General features: G+C 36.6%; 2 protein-coding genes across 3 annotated transcripts; one reads left to right on the top strand and one right to left on the bottom strand.

The window, feature by feature from the left end:
* Positions 1-6040: 6040 nt before the first annotated feature.
* On the bottom strand, positions 6041-12114 carry LOC144446176 (polyadenylate-binding protein-interacting protein 2B-like). 2 transcript variants are annotated; one of them, XM_078135929.1, is made up of 4 exons: positions 11891-12114; positions 10243-10415; positions 9370-9540; positions 6041-8987 (listed from the first exon to the last, which is right to left on the bottom strand). In XM_078135929.1, exons 2-4 carry the CDS (start codon positions 10369-10371, stop codon positions 8961-8963), a joined length of 327 nt encoding a protein of 108 aa, XP_077992055.1. In that variant the 5' UTR covers positions 10372-10415; positions 11891-12114; the 3' UTR covers positions 6041-8960. The 2 variants fall into 2 exon arrangements, with proteins under 2 accessions (XP_077992055.1, XP_077992056.1); XM_078135930.1 differs by lacking the exon at positions 11891-12114 and adding an exon at positions 10602-10829.
* Positions 12115-19882: 7768 nt separating this feature from the next.
* LOC144446253 (transcription factor IIIB 50 kDa subunit-like) lies at positions 19883-21151 on the top strand. Its single transcript, XM_078136006.1, has one exon. It carries the CDS (start codon positions 19883-19885, stop codon positions 21149-21151), a length of 1269 nt encoding a protein of 422 aa, XP_077992132.1.
* The last annotated feature ends 2735 nt before the right edge of the window (positions 21152-23886 follow it).

Genomic DNA, 23886 nt, shown 5'->3' with positions numbered 1-23886 from the left:
TTGGTACCGGCCAACCTCTTGCTTGCTAAGCGAGTTTCCCCGAAGAAAAGCGAGTTCCCCGTAAAAAAAAGGCTAATTTCCCCAGAGGAGAACTCCTTCGCGATTCTACTGATGTGGGAGTCGAGCGAGAGCCTGCAGAGAAATTACTCTAGATGTCAAGGGAAAAGAACTTCCCCAGTCTAGAAATGTGACCAACGAGTAGACGATGCCACGTCCATAGAGGATTTGTAATCATGGAAGTCTTCAAAATACCAAGTTTGGAACAGTGAGAAACAAACAACATGCCAAGCTGTATATAGACGACTGACGATGGAGTTGCAATTTGGAAACCCGGCTGTTATCCAAGCAAGAACCACGAGCAGAGATGACAAACCTTAAGGAAAGTATCAACGAAATCAAACAACAGAGCGTGAACTATTTTATACGAAAACTGAACTATTACGTGAACCCTGAACTATGTAACTTTACAGTATTTAACTTGTCGTATTATGCTATTTTGTCTATCTAATGACTTTAACTCTTCGAAAAATATTTTTGAATAATGTTTAGACAAGACGTTTTCTATCTGACGTTAACTTTTCATGTTCGACAACTTTATGCGGAGGTCTCGTGGGCACTTAAATTAGTTGGATTAGTTTGGTTTGTTGCAGTTCGACAGAGACAGCCGATTTCACTGGTTTATCGTTATGTCTGACCTTACTATGTAATAGTATAGACGAGAATTCCTATCGACGAATATTCTACTTCTAGCCATCAAGCGCTTTCTTTCGTCTGGGTTGGGAACGGGATTGAGAGAGATTTTTAATTCTATGATGTCCCTGATCACATCGATGTTGTGGGTTGGGGGCATTCGTTTAGTGGTAATCGTTTTCTGGCCTCGAATTTCGCCAATATTGTAAATTGAAGTTGCTACTCTGTTATGTATCCTATAACGTGGAATTCTCTTGTCTACGCATACAATCACATATTATTGTCAACTATGGTACGTAAATTTCTGACAGAAATGATCATATGTTCTAAATATGCATGCCATAATTTTATCTATGTTTTAATCTGTCAATTGTTTTAAATAGATTTGAGGACAAATCTCAAGAAAAGAGAGGAGAATGTTTTCATTTTTCATTTTTATGTCTGGAGATGTCATTCAAGTTAAAGTTTAGTATCCTTTGTTTCATCTCCATGACGCTCATAACTATGCATGACCTATTGTTATCTTAAAAGCCCACCTCATATGCGTGACTTACTGTAATTCGATTATTCCTACGACCATATCGTCGCAGATTCAAAGACTTGGCTTTTGATCGTGGAGCTGTGAGCATCAATCAACTCCTGACCCTGGCCTTGGGGTGAGGCCGTGCGACAGAACTCACCAGGGCTTTGATAAATAAAGTCTATGTTCCAGTTATACCACACACATCGTCGTATACAGTTCGCCCATGCACTACAATACTGGCTGACTCAGGAAGTTTTGATACATTCATCCATCCACCTTTTCATCCAGCCATACATCCATCCATCCACTCACTCGTACACCCACCTATATCCACCCACCCACCCACCCACCCACCCATCCACCCATGCATCCATCCATCCATCCATCGCTCGATCGCTCGCTCGATCGATCGATCGATCGATCGATCGATCAATCAATCAATCAATCGATCGATCGATCGATCGATCGATCGATCGATCGATCGATCGATCGATCAATCAATCAATCAATCAATCAATCAATCAATCAATCAATCAATCAATCAATCAATCAATCAATCAATCAATCAATCAATCAATCAATCAATCAATCAATCAATCAATCAATCAGTCAGTCAGTCAATCAATCAATCAATCAATCAATCAATCAATCAATCAATCAATCAATCAATCTGAGTCAGTCAGTCAGTCAGTCATGCCAATCAAGCAGTCAATCAATCAGTATTCATGTCCTTGCGTTATTGAACGACGTCGACCCCTAGAATCAAATTACTAGGATGGCATAGAATGCATATACACGCACACATACGGGGTCTCGGATGTACGTCGGATAACATGCAACCAGGTTGTATTTATAGCATAATAATCCACTATAGTTCTCTATCATTTTATTCGCTGCTAAAATAATATATTTATTGTGGTTTGATAATACAACTTTGCATAAAAATTCTTGCAAGTCATAATTTTTATTATGACGGACTGCATATGAATTCAAATACTGGCAATAATACGTGGAGACATCCTATCGGAGTATTGCTAAAAACCAAATTTGTCATGTTGGAATTAGGCGATGGGGAATTAGTTTTAGCATTGATAAAGCCAATAACAAGCAAATGACATCTGCCCCCACATACACACGTGCTCTAAAGTACTAAATAAAAGGAACAGTAACTGCCATATATAGTAGAGTGAGTGACAGGTTTGTTGAGAATGAAAAAAAATCGCGTTGTTGCACCATTTTAGACACACTGTCCTGACTAGAAACAGTCTGGAGAAAATCTGTATAAATGTATCTTACCGTTGACGTACAAACACCAATAATACTGGTGGTCGCGTACATAGATTATGAACACTAGTACGTAGAAAATTATGCCCAAAGGTCACAAATTCCTCACTTACAGTTCCATCCTGTATTTTGTATTTTGCATTTTGTCACAGGATATGATTAATGAGCTCTATGTGGTGATGACAACGGTTCAGATAATTGTATTTCATGGTCTAGTAATTAAAACCCATGTGTACGTGCACGTGGACGTAATCTCCAGAGATTTCATCTGGTTGCTCCGGTCCACGAGTGTGGACATGCTGAAATGTGTGGACTGTATGTACAGTTCAATCTTGTATTTTGACTCAGGGTGATTAATGATGTCTAGGTTTTGATGAAATATACAGAAAATAATATGAGAAATCCGGAAAATCACGAGAACAAAATTGATTATTCGTCCTTTTCCCTGTGCTGCAATTATAGGTTTACAGCCCAGTGTGAGACATCTCCTTGCAAAGCCCACATCTATATGTAAAGAAAATATATTATTGTTATGTATGGATGCTGAAGTCGATTGCCACTGTAATTTTAATGTATGGTGTACATAGAATGTGCAATTCCAGAATGCGGAAAGTGTGTGTGTTTGTGTTTGTTTGTGTGTTTGTGTGTGTGTGTGTGTGTGTGTGTGTGTGTGTGAGGGGGGGGTACCGTATATAAATGTAGACGGGGGGGGGGCTACGAAAGGGCTTGGGTTCATTTCGGAGGGCCATGAATATTTTTGAGAGGGGGGGGGCTGATAAAAATTACACCAAAATATTTTCTCCTCAGCCCCCCCCCCCCCCACCCCGCGGCCGTAAATTTTACTCGTTTCCAAACAACGTTATCTAGAATTACGGACTTGTATATGTCAGAATGAAAAGAGTTGTATCTGGTATGCACATAAACCAGACAGGAATACATATCATTGGAGACTTCTCCAGGGTGCAAACATAGTGGCTTAGTTTGATACCAATCTAGATAGAACATCCACATCTGTGGTTTGTCTGTTCAAAGATCCGTTTTCCGTGATCTACGGCTTAAACTTCCTCGTCACGCGTGTCATTTACCCATAGGATATCTCCTATAGACACCCCTATCTCGCCTGATGGGCATATCTTTTAATCAGTTTGAAACATGACTGTTCCATAATATACGCTGCCACAATTTCGATCTTCCCTAGATTGAGATAAACTAGTTGTCTGCTCACGACTTCGCTGTTTAATTATTCGATTTGTCAAATTATTCCCATGGCGACGAGAAATTTTGAAGTGATTGGGACCTTGTGCAAATTTGGTGTCAACTAATTAAAATATAATTGATGCCACCGGTGCACCTTGTCAATGATTCATTCATAGTCTGCAACAAAGTCGTTTACGTTTTGTTATTTTCGCTCTTGTGTGAAAGCTAGAGACAAAGGGGTGAGAGGGGAGAAGGAGGGGGAGAAAGATGCTCGATACATGACTTCGATGAGTAGAAGCAAGAAATGTGAAAATTCGATTCAAACCTGCTCAAGCTTAAAACAGGATTTTGCCTTCTTGACAAAAAACAACAGAGACTGCTTATTTCTAGTAACTTTAATGATACATCAACAGTTGAAGGTTTAATTTGATTTCGTTATTTCGACCGTCAAGAAATAAAGCATCGCCATCATTCTTGATGGGACCCACTGGGCAGCAGCTGGACAGATTTATGATGCGATTCCGAATCTACTGGGGAATTAGTCCAACGTAATGATACTACTAATGCATCAGAAGTGTCTCTCAAGGCGAAAGGTTTACTACAAAGATAAACCCAACACGAACAACACGGCCATTTTGAGTTAATTGTTGTAATTGAACTTTATCAGTAATTTCCCTTTTCCTCCGTGTAACTGTACATGTGTCTCCAGTGGATACCTCTTTCACACTATTAAACATTCCCATTTTCTATGGGAGAAATTTTAAACGAGAATGGACCCACACTATAGTTCAACTCAAACAGTAACTCGATTATTTTCACAAAACAATATAATTGCCATCTTTATCTTTGATACTAATATGTGCGGTTGACATTGTCTGGGCTCAGACGCACCTCTAGCGCCTAACCTGTACGTCATCCATCGGTCTATATAAACCCTTGTTATGGCGATTTGTTTGAGAGTAAATTGAAAACGAATGATCAAACTGTCATGTATTCGCCAATGGGGGCGCAAGTCCCACCTTCGCGATTTGAGAAACGAGAGCAGTGGTGACACTTGCATGCATAATCTATACAAAGGCCTTCTGTAATTCAATAAATCTAATCCATGAGATGACACTGCAAAATGTGTCAGGAATCGCTGATACCTGGACAGACTTCTCCCATGTCAATGACAGCTGCTTACAACAATTTATCAATGATGTTAATTGTGTGGAGTCAAACGTTTTACAAAAATTATTTACATGCGCTATATATATATGCGCTAAATAATTTTAATTTTTAATAATATAATTAAATTATATTATATTATTAAAATATTATATATATATATATATATATATATATATATATATATATATATATATATATATATATATATATATATATATATATATATATATATATATATATATATATATATATATATATATATATATATATATATATATATATATATATATATATATATATATATATATATCTTACTTGTCTGTGGTATATATAACCTATGGAAATCGACCCCTTTGTAAACTGATTTCCGACTTCCTTTGAATACCGACTGATGGAATTATCTCTGAAAATCGTCCATAGAAACCACTAGTAAGAAACCCTTGAAAAACCGTCCACAGGGCAAAGCAAGAACAAACCTGCAATCCATTTTGACTTTCAGCATTCTCAAGAATAAAGGACTGTGAGATTACACATACAGTATTGTAGTTGTAGTAATACCTTATCGGGGTAATTGGTAGAAAAGCCCTCCTGCAAATTGCAATGGTCTGGGTAACCTAGACTAAATTATTTGTAGTTGTAGTAATACACCTATCTGGGGTGATTGGAAGGATAACCTCTCTTCAACAATCTGGGTAACCAGACTAGATTTATTGTAGTTGTAGTAATACCTAATCTGGGGTGATTAGAAGGATAGCCTTCCTGTAAGGGTCTGGGTAACCAAGACTAGATTATTTGTAGTTGTAGTAATACCTAATCTGGGGTGATTGGAAGGATAGCCTTCCTGTAAGGGTCTGGGTAACCAAGACTAGATTATTTGTAGTTGTGGTAATACCTTATCTGGGGTGATTAGAAGGATAGCCTTCCTGTAAGGGTCGGGGTAACCAAAACTAAATTATTTGTAGTTGTGGTAATACCTAATCTGGAGTGATTGGAAGGATAACCTTCCTGTAAGGGTCGGGGTAACCAGACTAGATTTATTGTAGTTGTCGTAACCCCTAATCTGGGGTGATTAGAAGGATAGTCCTCCTGTAGCAGTAAATTGTGGCTTTGTCATCAGAACAATACATTTCTCATACTGCAGCACTCTACAAAATAACCAAACAATACACAGCCAGACACATTTTCAGAATTTATTGGAATTACAGACGAGCACAGTGGTTACATGAATTTTTTTAAGCCTGCTTTCTTTGGTGCTTTAACTCAACACAATATTTCAGATGTGCATCACGTGTCTGTGCACACTGCTTACAAACTTCTTAGTTGACAAAATAGCAACATTTTGCATATCCCTGAACATTTTTTTTCTTCTTTTTAGTTGACTGAAGATAAATCTTAGGAACCAGAATGGAGATTTACGTCTGTATATGGATGGCATGGCAGTTTAGAAAATATCAAGGTCCAACTGACAATCAGGTCTGACAGTCTTTCTTCTGTCTTACTTTGTACGTTTGTATTTGCCAAAACTATCTTTGAACATCGTATATACTAGTATTATTATACAATGCTTATATTTAAGAGCTTGTCCGCAATACGTTTGGCACCAACATTTTTTTGGTAAATATGTTTCACTAAAAGTACTCCATGATGAGCCACAAGTGGTTTTAACCAACCACTGATAAATCCATATAAACATACACCTCCATTACTGGTTAATTTCAAAAATACAATCAAATTGACTTAAAAATACCGTAATTCTCTTAGTCTTACATAAGCACAAGAAACTACTTATAAATAGTAAGAAGCTGAACAACATAACATAGAATGCAGTTTAAAACAGGAAAATCTGCAGTCAATCACAACCAATGTGTATGATTTGCTTTCACTTTTGTATACTGTAGTACCATTCTACATATAAATTTAGAGTCAATATTTGTTACATGTATAAGCAAAGGCCTTTTAAAACATGGTTTGTTGTCTTTGCTGTTTGATAAGCACAACTGGATATTACATATGTGATACTGGCATAAAAATTCCACTTTATTTACTGGTTGATCAAAGTCATCTCCTTGCAGTATCTCTGAATAACAAATACATGTAATCTGCTCATCTTCTTGACACTAGAAATAGACTATTTGCTTGACTTCTAGCCTTGCAAATACCTTTATTTTCAAAATTTGGGATTGTTCACCGTGAGATTATTACACGTTATGGCATATACATCATGCTGTAGCTCAGTAATGGTAACGCAGGTTTTGAATGCATCAATTAAACTAGTTGACTTGATACCAGACATTGCACCTACAATTCTATGTTCTGTATATACTCAACCCATTCTCAGTCCACTGGGTTTGCTGCATTGTTGTCACTTTACTGAATAAACTGGCCATGGCTTTGAGTTCAACACAAGATGAACTACTCAATAAAAAGTGAAACGTGGACTGAGAGAGTCAAGTATCGTACTATATGTTCAAAGACACTCACACTGTAATAAATATTTAAATAATGCACCTTTTTCCTGTTTTATACATTTGTCAGTTGTTCAACTTCTTTGACATCAATTGCAATACAAGTCACTAAGTGATTTTACATGTACAATGAGAAATGCAGGTTTACGTTGAAATGGTCAACTTTCCATTTTACTACTGCAGTGATCTCAAGTAGTGTGTAACAACAAACCCCACTGAAACATCCTTTCAAAACCATCAAGCAATTCCTTCAAGCAAATTCCTAGCTTCCCATCCAAGTAATTTCAGTTTGATACTATTTCCTACACACAACAATGACTTGCAGCACGCTCCCCATTAGCACCTAAACACTACCCTTAACGAGTCAATGACAAATAAAAAACATTTTTTTTGGTGGAATGTACAAGGTATCTACATTGTACAAGCAGGGCTTGTTACGATGATACCAGGCACAAAAAAAAAACAATTCTCACTGTATTGCACACACAGCTTGTTGATCAATTTGCATTTGTATGAGTTGTTCCCTGGCCTTCAATATCACATAGTAAAGATATGCAATGTATCTAACCTGGAAAATGACAGCTTTGTTCAAGAAATAACCTGGCTTATCCCTTTTTGAATAAACACTAGCCACTTTGTAAACGGGATCAGTATATGTAACTCTGAACATTTGGGTAGTTTCATGAGATGAACTCTTCCCTAGGTTCACATATGTGTGATTCTGTTACTGTTGACATATTTAATTATAGAACTTGAAACCTAACAGATTAATCTGTAATACCTGAACAGATCATAGTATAGGACAGGACAGCATAATTATAAATACGAATCTCGCACAGCAAAACTGGACTTGGAGGACCATTTACCAACCAACAGGTTCATGGGAGAACCAAATTTCAAATAAAAAAAATATTTTTCACCTAAAAATATCATGAAAATATGTCCCATGCCTGGGTGACGACAATGGTCTCCTCATTCAGTTATTGCTGTCATTTGCCTATAAACTTACATTATTTCCAAAAAATTCACAACCGTGAAAAATCTACAAATTTGACGTGACCTTAACAAGAAGTAGCTACAACAATCTTGGTCTTGGAAGACTTTCCGTAACAAGTACATGTACCTTTGTCTAGCAAGACTTTTAATGCTACAGAATAGAGGCACCACATACAACAATTCATTACCTTAAAGTGGCAACCTTCAAAACATAACTGTAGAAAAATAAAAAGATCTTATCAGGATCAAGTACTCAACCATAAATGCTATATTAAATATAAAATTACATTTTCCACATTTTGTCATGATTTTAAATCTTTTTTAAAGATAAAGCCTTTTTATACTTTTTTCTCTTGAATACACATTAATACACAATAACAAGAAAAGTGAAAACACACGAACAATGAACAGAACAAAATAAGATAAGCTATCTCACAGTATTTGCACCTCTGAAAGCTGGCAGTTTTTTTGCAACCATCAATTTGACTACCTCCTATATAGCTTGGGTCTTTGAGACCAAGTCTTGCCAATCACTACTGAGACCAAGACCCCCAGGTCAAGTTCATTGTCCATACTACACTCTTTCAAGTACCAATGTGATATGTAGATGCCAAAGAACTTGTGCGGGCTAACCTTTAACTATCTGGTGAATCTTCATCAATCTGTTGAATAAAGAAAGAAGATATACATATTAGCCATTAACATATTGACAATTTCAGTTTATGCAATCAGAATTGGTAGTCTGGGGCATGGGACTACTGTTAATTTCGAGCCCTGTTTGATATGAAGTTGTCCACATACACGATGATTTCACAGAATATCACGTACTCCCTTCAGTTGGGAAAGCTGTCATTATCCTTTCAATTGCACTGGAATAGTTTGGTGAGAGTCAAGCAAATATGCTAATAACAGACCTTTCCTACCACAGTTGACTGATAAATTGTGTGTCAGGGACCTGAAGCAGGCAAGTACTTTCTTGGAGTGAAAGACATCTTCACTTCAGCACTAAGTGGACCTAAATGTTGTACTCTGACTGTGACTTACCATTGCCCGTCTCTCTTCTACTGAAATTCTTGAAAGACATTCAGCAATGAAGCAAGTTGCAACATCTCCATCTGTATGTTCACATGGGTAGTAACAATCTGCTTCCTCTTCTAGAAGCATTTCTTCCATACATGCCTGCATAAACTCTTCCTCTTGTAACTCTTCCAGTACCTAACAAGATGGACAATCAGGATTACTTTGGTTTATAATCTCCAAACTTTCCATTTATCTCAAAATGTACACATGGTTCAATCAGAATGTTGCGATTTTTGAAGACTCTGTAAATTACATGTATAGCAGGTCTACCAGTATTAGCTAGAGATTGGCATTCTTTCTACATCAAACCCTGTAGTCTGAATCCAATCTTAAAGGCCTGCATTTCAATACCAGGCTACCTCATGATAACAAAGGATCAATCATCATTCTTTTGATTTGGACCAGTTTTTCTTTATAATGTAGCTCTGATAGACAGATGTTCACATCTAAATTTTAATCCTAAACTGAACTTGGCATTTTACTTTCTTAGAAATTAAACTACTAACATGGATACTCATGATGATGCAGATCCCCAATATCCTGTAGTCCTAATATGAATTGTGATATGTCAGAAGTACACTTTCAGCATTTGTAGATTTAATGGCACTAAGCATGTCAATGAAATCAATAACTGTACAGTATACTGAACTACTACACATTAAAAATTACAATTACATGTAAGGCCAAGTTAGGTCACAGAAAAATTCCATGAAAAGGAATATGTCAATATGAAAAGTGGGTTGTTTTGTTCTTTAGAAAGCTGAGATGAGACCCACTAAAATATCCTTGAGGCAACCCAGCAATCTACTGCAGTAATAATACTCTCAGTAAACTTACTTTTTGGTCAAACTCTTCCACCTCTGCCATCCAGAGATATTCAGCAAATGGTCCAATAATGGTGGAACTAGTTGTTGTGTTCTTGTTTGAGTCTGATGACGAATTTACAACTTCTACTGGCCCCTTCATGGCTGGCTACTTGTAAATACTGACTTTTCAAAAAAAGTAACAAACTGAAAGCAAAAGGAGATATAAACAATAAATCTTTCAAATACAAACGTTAAACAAGGAAAGACTGAAAACCTGTCTTACTTCTTTCAAATGTGAGTTCACATCTGTCAACCAAGACTTTAATTCTGCACCAAGGATGGCTTCAGTAATGAGAACATAAAGACATGTGCTGAATACCATACACTTACTGTACTTATTAGTAAAACTTGTGCGATGTGACCTTCACTGTGCTGTACACAACACTAAAACCAGGTCTAAATATCTTGTATCTGGTATAATTAAGCAATGTGTGATTCAATAAGACATTTAGTAAAAGGTACTCAGAACAGTAATTGTTAGTTAACATCACACTCATGAACAAGTACACTGCAGTCAAACTTGTGTTGCATACACATCAGATAGTGTACAACCAAAATACAAGACCTATATGTATGTGTACAAGGAAAAGTGCAATGATTGTGACATTTCACCTCAGGAAGTGGCGTAACTCTGCATTCCAGAAAGATGAAGTGCATATACAACCTTGGCACAATTACTGAGTTTGAGATAGTGTCCTTCGCCAGTTGTCCTTGTCTCAATAATAAAGTTTTGCTTTTGTTTTATCATCATGGACACAACATCTGCCAGCTCGTTTACTACATAGTTTGTTTTATTTGATACATATGCCATGTCTATCATTCCACTTCTAACATCTTCAGTGAAAAATTATTTTACAACAACAGCTGGTATAGAATTATAAAGTGTTTATTGACTATGAGGAGTGAATAACTGTATTTCCACTGAATCATTGTTTACGAACAAACGATGTTTATCTAGATAGTGCTATCTGCATAAACAACAGGAAGGAAATAGTTTGACACTAACCACCCTAGCTACAGTACTTCGTTTTAGCTACCAGTTTTACAGTTCACTGAATAATAAACAACTATTTCACAGCGTAAATAAACAACACGGTAACATCCTTGACATTTGAAAAGGCTCCACGTCAGTCTGAACATGTTTACAGATCTAGATCTTATGTGATGTACACTCAATTATCCCATCGAATCGCCGACTTAAAATTGTTTGTCACAAGTGGGTACTCTCAAATGCGGTTGTTTGGCACCATCTGATGAACATATTGTGTTGTATTTTTAGTACAATTAATTGCTAACAAATGAAAATCATCGGAATTTGAGAGCTTTCCTTTCACACGGACACCCGCTGACAAAATGAACGTTCAGTTTGTTATTGTTGTGATACTGACGAGGTGTTCGCCCTTTGTTTGTCATTGTCTGATTCACCTGTGAAGATTTCGGTGAATCATTCCCTAAATAACAGTTTAGTGGTTGTTCAGCACTTCAGAGTGTCCTCCACAACCAAAGGAATGCCTCGTTTCTGATGAGAAACGATTAGGAACAGCTTACAACAAAAAATAATTTACACAAACACGTCCACGGTCACAAACAGCAGAAAAAAAACATGGCGGGCAACTGACCTGCACAATTTCTGTCTGGGGTACTTGCAGTTGAATTTGTCGACTTCCTATACTGCTAAAACCGAGATACTACGGTGCTACAGCATAAACAAGAGACATGCACTATGCCAACGTGTTAATTTGGCACGAAAAACGCTGAGTTCTGCAGAAATGTTACGCCTAAACGACACCCGATGCTATCCTCAGTTGAGTAATACGCTATTTTACTGCTTGGGTGTTTTCCAGTGACACGGCAGCAAAATATCTACATGCCTGCGCACAACACAATATAGTTCTCCGTGTAATGATGAATTTAAGGTCTACTCTACAACTTCGTGAAAATACTGGTATAAAAATTTATAATTATAGTTTAGATGCGACACCTTACCCACCTGTATCTTTTAAAGAAGCATTTTGAAAATTTCGCCTCGGATGGATATCAAATACATCCTAGTTACTGGGCTCACCCTTTCGTCACCAGTCACGTGGTATTGCATTTGTTATTGTTTGGGGACATTGACCCCATTTACACAACAGTGTCGTTCATGTCGGGCGGCAAAATCAAACCATAGACGATCAAACATAACAAATGACAGTATGCGAAGGAATTACATGTAAAGGGAAACAGATGAAATCTAGTCGACGTATTCCTACGTCAGATTTTATTCATTGCAATCATAAGGCCTAATAAAAAAATATGTGGTTCCGATTACGAATAGGTGGGGTAGGTAGATTTTTTATTTTATTATTTTATTGTTTCTGTGTGAGTGTCTAGTTCAGGTTTTCCATTGTTTTCCAAATGGTCTCTGTGTTGTTTATTTCTTCCTACCCAGATGTACAGCCATTATTTATAGATTAAAAGAAGTTTTATTTTGATGTCAGTTTCCGCATCCACAATTTCTCGTGAGACTTCACAAAATTTTGTGATTTTATTATTTTTTTCTCAAATACGTAAAAAAAAGTGTAGGGTTGACAGCGAAAAGCTAAATGGGGGTCAGGTAACCGGAAATAAACAATTATGTTTTTTAGGCCTGATAAACTATAAAGAGATTTACCTTAGGTAACCGAATATGACACTGGGTCTCGGTTATTATCTATTGCTTAATTAACTATTACTGTTTTACAGTGTTTCCACTTTTTTAAATGTGGTAACTTTTGAAAGACGTAACCAAAGCGTGAAGGTTATCATATAAATCCACATTTGCTAAGGGAAAAAAACCAAATGGATCAGAAGGTGTTTCAATTAATTAAAATATGTTTCTTTCACACCGTCACCATGACGATCTAGCTTTCAAAAACAAGACTTTCGTTTTAGCGAATTTAATATCCCAATTCAAATAATCCCATGAGTTATGTAACCAATTATGGATTTGGTACTGGACTGATGTACTGGTACATGCTAATTATATCTGACACGTCATTGAATACTCACTAGATACAATATAATGCGTGACATACCTTTTCAATAATTGACCCGTCTTCGCCTTGTGTACGCACTATATATACATTCATGTTCGGTTTTTGAAAATCGCAATTGGGTGAAATTTATCCAAGGTATGTAGAAAAACCCAAATGAAGATTTTGCCTAAATATTTGTATTCTATTTCAGATTTTAAATAGGTATATCTCTTGGCCACTTTATGTCACGCATTTGCAAAGAACACATAATTTCAAAATCTCATACTGGGATATATACAGAGGGTATTTGTTTGTAAAGTTTATTTGTTTCACAAATTTTGCGCCGGGCCAAAATAAACTGACGTTAATGGCAACACTTTCACTGGTCAAATTCTGAGAAATCACTGACAAGTAAAACAAATAAATGAGTGACAAAGGAAGGCAAGTTTATTACGTTGACTTGAGTGTGAAACCAACACATCACAATCGATCCAGTCAGGCTTTCAACAAACTTTATGTGAATATTGCTCAAATCGAACTCATACGTAAGTGTTGATCTGCCAACGTGTCAGAATTAATACTTGGATGTGAAGTGTGGCGTAGGCATTGCTGCATGCCAAATATATTACCATGATTACATGCATATGTCAAGTCTTCGGCAGTGACCCTTACTTGGTGAAAATATTAACCACTTCACCAAAAGGCGTTGTTGCATTATTCAATCGATCAATTCAAGGCTTAATTTCAAAGTAGGATCTCCATAAATTATATTGGTCTACTGATTAAAATAAACTTTGAAACTATCTATCCCATTGCAACTCACCAAAATTGTGTAACTTTATTGATAAGGTAAATATGCATGATATATTTATTGACCTCGGCCACCATGATTTCGATAGACTAATTCAGATGTTTATGTTGATTGCTGTTGGGTAGACAACCCCTTTAATAGTTAAAGGCGCATGTTATCGTCCATGGTAACTACCTTCAACATTGCAATAATGGTATTCTAACTATAAAACCTACTGAATCATTGTAGTGACTGGCCTTCGCCAGGCCGCATTTGTATGTAATATACACGTATGTATAAGTACGGCGTATCGTTGCGCGTTATCAGACAGTACGTATATTAGTCTCGATAACCCATACGCTCATCGTTGGGAGCTATAGGGAGTCTCTCTTTCGGGTTGGGGGGGGGGGGGGCAGAGAGTCTGGGTAAACGAAACTAGTATTTTACCAATCGAATGAAGGCGGAACGATACAGCGTATCTTGCAGGAGACACAATGCGAAAAGCATAACAATCTCAGGGGCATACATTTATGTAGTCTCGGGTTTGTTTCTGGATACGCGTACTTTTTATGTGTTTTAAATATGTATGTGCAACAAACACTGTAAAAGATCAAAGTTTTATAAAATGTAGTCAGAATGGGTCTTCGGTAACAGATCTCTCCTCTAATATTTACTGTCTTACAAACTACCATTTGTGACAAAATTTCATGTCGGAAAACCCCATCTATGCTTTCCAATAAAAATATATATTACTGTTGATTTTCATCAAACTCAGAGAAATTCTGGGGATGAATCTTAATCTTCGCTTTTAGATACTCGTTTCTTTCTTTTAGGTAGATTTCTCGAGCTTTTTCGTAAATTCTGAGGTCAAAGTATAAGGCTTCAAATACATCTGTATCTACAAATAAACTCTTTTTCAGTTTGAGAACGATGTCGTGTCTGTCTGTGATAGACTTTGTGTTGTCTAAACGTTCACCTTCAGCCCGATATGCATTGTAATTGACTTTTCTACCTGTGCATAAATCAACGAATGGGAGTTTGAACGTATATTCAAGGAGCTCAAACAGCATGTCATATTCCTCAGTAACGCCTATTACTGCAAACCAATTATCTAAGTTTTCCAAAACATAGTTCAGAACTGCTATTTTGTCAGCTTTATCCATTCGCTTGTCAAGAATCAGTAGGTTTCTATACCAACAGGGAATATTCTTGGTGGGCATTGAAATATTCCGATTTTGTTTCAATTCTTCTATGAGATCGTCATAAGTTGCAGTGCAAAATTCCGGGTTGTATAAGAACTGCCTGAAGAAGAAACTACCCTGTGAGAGAGCCCAGTCCCTGAGAGAGACTTCATTAGCGTCATCCATCCAGCACTGCAGCTCACGACGGTCTTTGCAGTATTGATAGGATGATATAGCTCGTTCGTACGGATCACGGACAACGGTGAAGTAGGCACAGGGAGCGGCAATGAAGTCACACATTCTGAACGTGTGTCCTCCCATGTAAAATCTCGTCAGTTTATTAGAATTTCTCGACAAGTCGTCATAAAAACGGCCAGCATTTCCATTCCAAATTAGAGTAGGTTTATCAATACTCATGTTGGCTGCAATGTTTGATAAACATTTTTTCGATGTCGACCCTCCTGATTTCTGATTGTGAAGGAACGCTATAGTTGCAGTCGAGTAAGTGTTATGGGGAGGTAGCTTCTGCTTTCCGTTGTCTCTCGCTATAAAAAAATTTGGAAGAAAATTCCTACGAGCGATCCATGGAAACCTTTCTAAGACATCGTCCGATTGGTCATTGCGAAGATGATTACAGCTTGAATTGTTCCAATGCCCTTCAGCCATATCTTCATTTGAGAAACCACGTTGTCCATCCATAATAAATCTGAATTTAAAAAAATGAAATGTTTCTGAATATATACAGTTAATCAGTTGCAACTGAACGTCACTGAGAATTCAAATTATATAAGACTTGCCTGTAAATTGAATTTGATAGAAATTCGAATAGTGCGATAGATGAACATATCCTACTGCCCTAGCCACACATGATATGATATGATTCGAACATTGAGTCACCAGCTGCAGTTTTATACATTCATATAGACTATGTCCTCATTAGGCCACAAGTGAATGACTCTTCCTGGAATACCGGTGTAGGTTAACAATACTTCGACCAGGTGTCAATTGGCAGTTGCACACAGAACTCTAAAACTTGTGTGAAACCTATTGGGCTACCAGAAATGGATGGCGCCATCTACATAGTCATGATAGAATGAGAAATGAAGATTGCAAAGAGACGGAATTGATGTAGCTGTGAGTACGTGTACGTGTATAATTCAAGTATTGCCACGTCATCATGATTCTTGTTGTCATGTCAATATACCGTATGTCAAACTTTGAATTCTGTCTGACTTTGTATATCGGACAATAAAAATTATGTAAATATTGTCTAGAACTGTGCCAACACTTTACCATATGAAAATGTATTACACGAAGTACCAAAAACACCAAGTCACGAACTCTAGATCAAGTTATAATTAGGTAAACCATATTCTTTTGTTATCTAGCACTAGCAGCAAATCTGTATGTTTTCTGTCTTGCACACATTAAATTTGTTTTCAACTTCATGGTGCACTTCACATAGTTCACCGAATTTTGTCAATGCAACGGTAACAGAGGAGATCAGAATTATTTCACGTGTTTTCATTGTAACCGGAATGGTGAGGTAGATACTATTCTATCTATGATTGATGGCTTGGTTATACTTCCACGAGTACGATTAATACTATATACATCAATGGATGCAAGACATCACTGAGGCATACACTAAACCGAATGTGTACATACGATTTGTACTGGTAATTTATGTATATAGATTTCTTACCTCAAACGCTCTGGGTTAATATCCTTGATATATATATATAAAACCGTAAACATACACAAAATCAGGAGAAACACCAGCGAGTACAGTGTACGATGTCTTGCCATGTTTACTCGTAGTATGTACACCGTACTCTGGCCCGGACGCCGTGATGTCAATGACTGGATAGCTCCACCCACTCTCGGTGAAAAGTAATCATCAGAGTGAATACATACAGGTATACACAGGGTCACAAAGCAACGTATGCACACAGGCTAAAGGACTAATGATCAATTTTGTACTCGCGATTTTCCGGATTTCTAATATTATTTTCTGTATATTTCAAATACAGTTTTAAATACTGTTTCCTCTCACTTTTTTTTTCTAATTCCTACCTGATATCAATGTCTTATCTGAGTTTATCAGCTTTGCATTAATTAGTAGCTTGCTAAAACAAACTCACTATTTGCCCAAATTAACGCATTATGCCGTGAGTGTAAACATCCGACTAATGGTAGTACATGCACAGGGAGAAGCGAGCATGTTTTAAAACTATTTCTTTTTTCTTTCCCTGGTTACTTTGCTCTCAGCTATATCTCAGACCACTAAAAGTCTGAGGCTGTATGTAATTCTCTCTTTTCTTTATTGACTAAGTAAAGACACCTTGTCCATTATTGGCCTCTTATCTTAATTAAAACATCCCTTATCTTATAATTGGCGAGATATCACTTACATTAACAGTTTGCTTAATCTCTCATCTGCTGGGAGATTATCACACTGGACAAACATTCGATCATGCATATACTGGTATGCATGATCGAATGCATCCTTCGACCAAGCCGCACAAATCTTACCACTGACTTCATATATATATATATATATATATATATATATATATATATATATATATATATATATATATATATATATATATATATATATATATATATATATATATATATATATATATATATATATATATATATATATATATATATATATATATATATATATATATATGTATGTGCGTACGTACGTACGTACGTACGTACGTATACATCCATCCATCCATCCATCCATCCATCCATAACTAAACACTGGCTAACAATCCACATTGTGTGACTCTAAATGTCTGTTTATGGAAACCGAAGTATATAATTGTGTTTCCAAGAACAATACATATTTAATGATATTACCACAGTTTACTTTTTACATATGAATTGCTCCAATCCAAGGACTACAAGCTGTTACGATTTAACAATGGATATCAACCAAACATGCTTAATTGTGGTTAAAATTATGAAACGTTTTATGTATTTTTCCCTGAGTTAAGAGTAAACAGTGTGTTAGATATATATACATTGAAAATTGCTTTTTTTGTCAAGATGATTAAATGCTAGCGCTCACGTAGCAACGTCTCTGGTTGTTTTTTTGTTTCGAACCAGAGGTACAAAGTAAGCACACACCATGTACCATTGCATTGCATTGCAATCACACGACGAACTCTTGACGCTTGATGGCGCTCTTCTGTCGGTGGAGAGCACCAAACAAACCAACAAACCAAAATATCTGCCATTTTTAAAAATGACAACATATTACTCGTCATTCTCTCGTCGTTCTCTCCAAAATGTTGATGTAGTCATCAAAAACTTGCAAGTTTGATTGTGCGGAAGATTGCAACACACACAGCCCTCTCGTCTACCAAGGTTTATTCAACGGTAAGTTCACCTATATACCATATATACATGTACCCTTCCAGTGCCGTGTCCGGGAGTTGTCACTTTCATTTGCAGTGCAATTTTGCAAAGCCTAGGTCATGTGTTATATTACCAGGTCACCCAGGTGGCAACTGCCTTTGGTCAGTGCGTACGCTGTTTATTACACTATTTACAGACAGAACAGTTCAGATAAATCAACAAGCACATGTCAAATTTTTCATGAGTGCTTCTTGACATTTATGTAGCTTTTTTTCTTTCATTCAGTACACCGTGAATGTTTGATTTCCTTGGGCATTGCAATACATGTATAATTACAGTATTACAGTAATTTTGAACGCTTTGTCTCAGATTTCAAACGCAGCTGAACCAGTGACTCACATTGTCGTGACATAGATCAACCACAGTACATGTATATACATTTTTGTATTCCATATTTTTTGTTTAACTTTGCTCATGCATGGTTAGCTCTGGATGTATATGCTATGGGGTTTCAACACATCTTCTCCCCTCTGCTATGGTTCTTCCCTACCTCAAACAGCGAGACTGTGAACAATTTTCATTCGCACAGATTTTGGGAATAAAAACCGTACACTTGCTAATGACCAAATGAAATACAGAAATGAACTGTAAATCAGTAAATTCAACCTATATCTGTCTATGCTGTCAATTCTTGTCGTACGTTCACTCGAGTTGCAAAACAGACAATGGTAAGTCATGCAAACAGATTAACTCAATATTGCACATGCGCACAACCATGTACACATTTAAGCAGCTGTACATATATATCGTGTGTTTTGCAGCACAAGCGAATGTAAGACAAGAATTGACAGAATAGACAAGACCTAGGTTGCATTTAATGATCTAAAGTTATTTTGTGTACTTTTTGTAGTCATTAGCAAGGGTATGGGTGGGTTTACCTACCGAAAATCCGTGCAAATGAAATCTGTCCTCAGTCTCACTTTTTTAGATAAGGAAGAACCATAACAGAGGGGAGAAGATGTGTCGAAACCCCACAGCGTATACATATAGAGCTAAAGCATGGTGTAATACGTGTACGTGTACAAACTTTGTTATGCTGAAATGCTTGTACATATTATATTTACAAGTTACTAGCAAGATAACTCACATGAGTATATCGTGAATGAAAGGTTGATAGCACTGCTGGGTAAGATATTGCAGAGAATTTATGTTTGATATATTTCTTTCCTTTGTTTCTTTGAATCTTAGTGGTGGTAAAAGATCATTATGCCAACCAAATGTCCTCAGTGTGGTGAGGCTGCTGTTGAGCTAGACTCTCATTACACTCAGGAACAGAAAGTTTGTACGAACTGTGGTGCAGTCATATCAGAGGACGAATGCTACCAAGCAGAGCCAGATGCCACAGGGACATTCTTTTTCAATGATGGTTCAGTTCCTTCATCAGTATTACAGAAAAAGTACAGAGATTTTGATCGTAAGGTACTCTCGAAAGGTAGAAAAGAGGGAATTCGCAACATTAAAATATTGGGTGTTAGTTTGAAAATAACAAAAGTGATGCGATGTGAGGCTCTGACTTTATATGAACGGGCATATGATTCGTCAACATTCAAGATGCTTTCTTTAGAAAAGAAATACGTCCTTGCCGGATGTTGCATTTATGCTGTGTGTCGACAAGCTGGGTGGCCAATAACTTTCAAACAAATGGAGGACATTATGTCATGTCCTAAGGATGTCATCTGTTCCATTTTGAAATTACTTGTAGAAGAGTTTAATATTGAAATCTCCAGTCTCAGGGTTGAAGATATAGTTGAGACTACTTTGAAAGATTATGGTATCACAGACTCTGCCATAGTTGAAAAGACAATAAGTGTTGTACAGTTGGCTAAAGAGACATGGATAACATGTGGCCGCCAACCCCAACCAGTTATACTAGCTGCGGCATATCTAGTATGGAAGTCCTCCTTTGAATCTTCCAAAAAAGGTGTGAACTATACAGTATTTTGTAGAACGTTCAAACTTAGAGTAGATGCTTCAGCACGAAGGCGGATAAGTGAAATGGAGGAAGTATTGTTGCGACTGGCAAATGAATTACCATGGGTACTTGCAGACAACTTAGATAAACACAACGTTCTCCATCACTTGGAAGATATCTTGAAGTATGAAGCTATGTTGACCTCAAGTGCCAAAATACTACCAGTTTCGGTTAGTGATGAAGATAACGACAATGAACATGGAAGTGAGATTTCCCCTCCTCCAAGTGACACATCTCCTCCTCCAGCACCACTGCTGTTTACCCCCTGTATAAAAAAAACAAAAAAGGAAAGTAAAGATACAGAGGTGAGCATCTATGACGAGCACCCTGTTCAGCTTGTGTCTAACTCGCCAGAACTAACAGAAGACGATGTAGCGGATGCTGAATTATTTAAGTACCTCAAAACGCCGGAAGAAGTTTCTCTTAATTCTGCTGTTTACACTACATTGCAAGGTGCTTTAGAAGACTCCCTCGTAAATCCAAGAAAAAAGAAGAAGAAATGAAAAAACCCATTGCTATGTTCACTGACATTTCACAGAAGCCAAAGCTATACATATACCGGTAGTAGCTTTATTTCAGGATATGTCTGTTTTACAAAGCGATTTGGAATTTTTTGAATTGTCACACCTGTGATTACTCAACACCTCCAGCAAATTTGGATCATTCTGACAAATCTAGTTAGCCACTGAAGAAGGACACGATTTTTTCGAAACATCATATCTGTTTCTCAATCAAAAGTGGAGGTAGAGAACTACTTGTGGATGAATCGATTTGGAATGTTTCATAATTTTATAAAAAGTGCAAAGACAAGGACAGATATAGGATGAAGAAATTGAATTTTTGAGAGAGAAGGAAAGTTCAGAAAATATAATATATAATAATAATAAACATTTATATAGTGCCATATATCCACGACAGTGCTCATAGGCGCTTCACATTTGAAATAAATCAAAAGCTACTGCAATTACAAGGATGGCTGTAAAAAAAATGGCAACGTTATAATGATTTAAAAGCGTATTTGATGTAGATATCAAAATGTCAAATTCAAATAATTTATATTTTGATGAGATTTGCATGTTGCTATATAATACTCAACTCAGTCTGAGATAATTTCACTCTTTGTTTTTTACTTCTTATTTGTATACCACCATAATAGATCAATATCCACCATATTACTTTAGTAACCGCATTATGTCTCGTATAATGAAACCAGTTACACAATGAATGACAGATGGCCAACTCTCTTATGTACATTTGAATAGTTAGTCTCTCTATGAGGCACAATCAATTAAATTCTTTGTTTGCCATCCACATGTGGGTAGGTTTGTCGGCGGAATTAGAAAAAACAAACACATTTTGTTTTGCTCAATATTTTAATGAAAGGCAGTGTTTCATACTGTTATAAAATTGAAAGCATTCAAATACCTTCAGAATAAATACACATATCTCTAAATAATTGTTTGAGACAATCATACTTTGGATTTTGATATTTATATTTCACCAGTGTAGTACGGGTATAAACAGAATATGAATCAACAGAAACGTAAATTTTACATGGCATGCTAGCATTGTGTTGTTTTTCCCAGTCTGCCTGGTAGGTTTTGGGGAAATTCAAGGACGGCATACAAAGTATTTAATTGATGGATGGAGCCTAATATTAACTGTGAAAGTTGTTTCACATATATAACCTCCCTCGTGTCCTTTCACCAAAACTGTTCTAAAGCATCCCTCAGTGTTAGCAATAGAAAACTTGGCATTTACGATTTAACAAAGTTAACACATAAATTTCATTGATACAGATTGTTGTAACTACTTTTTGACTAAATTGCTTACCATGCATATATACATTGCAAGCTTTTGGTGTTACTGTCTAAAAAAGTTCTCTACATGTACATCAAGCCAAGGCTTTCACCCTTGGCAGTACAAAATCTTCATGCACTCTTAATCATGTTAATGGGCTACCCTCCTTGTCTGTAAGGTCACAGTTCTGAATAATGGGTCAATCTGCTGACAAACACTGAAGTTTGGAGTTGAAAATTTTAAGGTACAATTTTCACGTTTGCGTTTGGAACATACCAGTGTGCCCCCTAATAATAGCAAAATGTTGTTGATGTGAATCAAAATGATAAAACTGGCATTTCTTGTGAGTCACCGCATAGTAAGAGATAGGGAAACACCACATTTTGGTGCGTCACTAGAAATTGTGTGCATGAGTGGCTGTCAAATTTTACTAAGAGGACACACTGGAACATACTTGTAATTTCAATATGATATTAAAGTTTACCAACACAGATGATGCATCATCATTGGATCTATAAGATCTCTTTAGATTTAACACAGTTCAACTTGTTGATGTTAATTTCAAATATACATAACAACAATCTGTGCTACATGGGCAAAAACTGTGGCTTGGCATAGAGAGTTTCTTCAGCTAGTAATACCGCAATAAGTCTTGACTACTATCTTGTATTCTCACCATGCATTTTGAACGTTCATCAAGAGGTGGGGAGTGTTTTAGTCTTGGCTTTGCTTTCTGTGCCAATGCAGTAATTTGAGATGCCCCCTTAGCTGTATACATTCAGGATAATCATGTATCTACATGTAGCCGAATACATGTGATTTATTTGAAAATCCAGTTACACTGTAATTTGTTCCAAAATATGGAATTTGTAATTCCTGAAAACTGGGTCGTGCTACTCTCTCCAGACAGAAATTGAAGACTTATGTTTTTGTATACCTTTCAATAAAAGTGACTGAAAACATACAGTATGCAATGCTAGTATTCCCTTGTATTATTTATGAGTTAGAGTTCAGTTGAGTTTAGATCAAATTATAGGAAAGAACTTGGTTAGCTAGTTCAGACACTGAAGGACAAGTACATTTGTTTGAAAACTGAATCTACAGTGGATGATGAGAACTTGTGTATTCATTGGTTAGCTTTGTTCACCATGCATTCATTCACCATGCATGCAGTATGACACTGCATTCACTCATGCTTTAGTTTGCATCCCAATTCAGAAGTTGTGGGATGAAGTTTGTTGTAAGGAGACATGAGGAATATAGGGAATTGTTCTACAGATTTAAGCATGTTACTTGAATCACTGTGCCATCCAAGTATGTACCACATGTTTAAATAATTCACAGTGTGACTTGCACCTTTGAAGGCTACTCGTACATATTCAATCCCAGGTTATTGTATTAGTGTTATAGTATCAATGATGCCACAAGGATCACATGA

The sequence above is a fragment of the Glandiceps talaboti genome, chromosome 15 (assembly GCF_964340395.1).
Source record: "Glandiceps talaboti chromosome 15, keGlaTala1.1, whole genome shotgun sequence".
NCBI classification, from domain to species: domain Eukaryota; kingdom Metazoa; phylum Hemichordata; class Enteropneusta; family Spengelidae; genus Glandiceps; species Glandiceps talaboti.
Note: the sequence above shows the minus strand (reverse complement) of the source record. Positions and strands in the feature narration are given on the sequence as shown.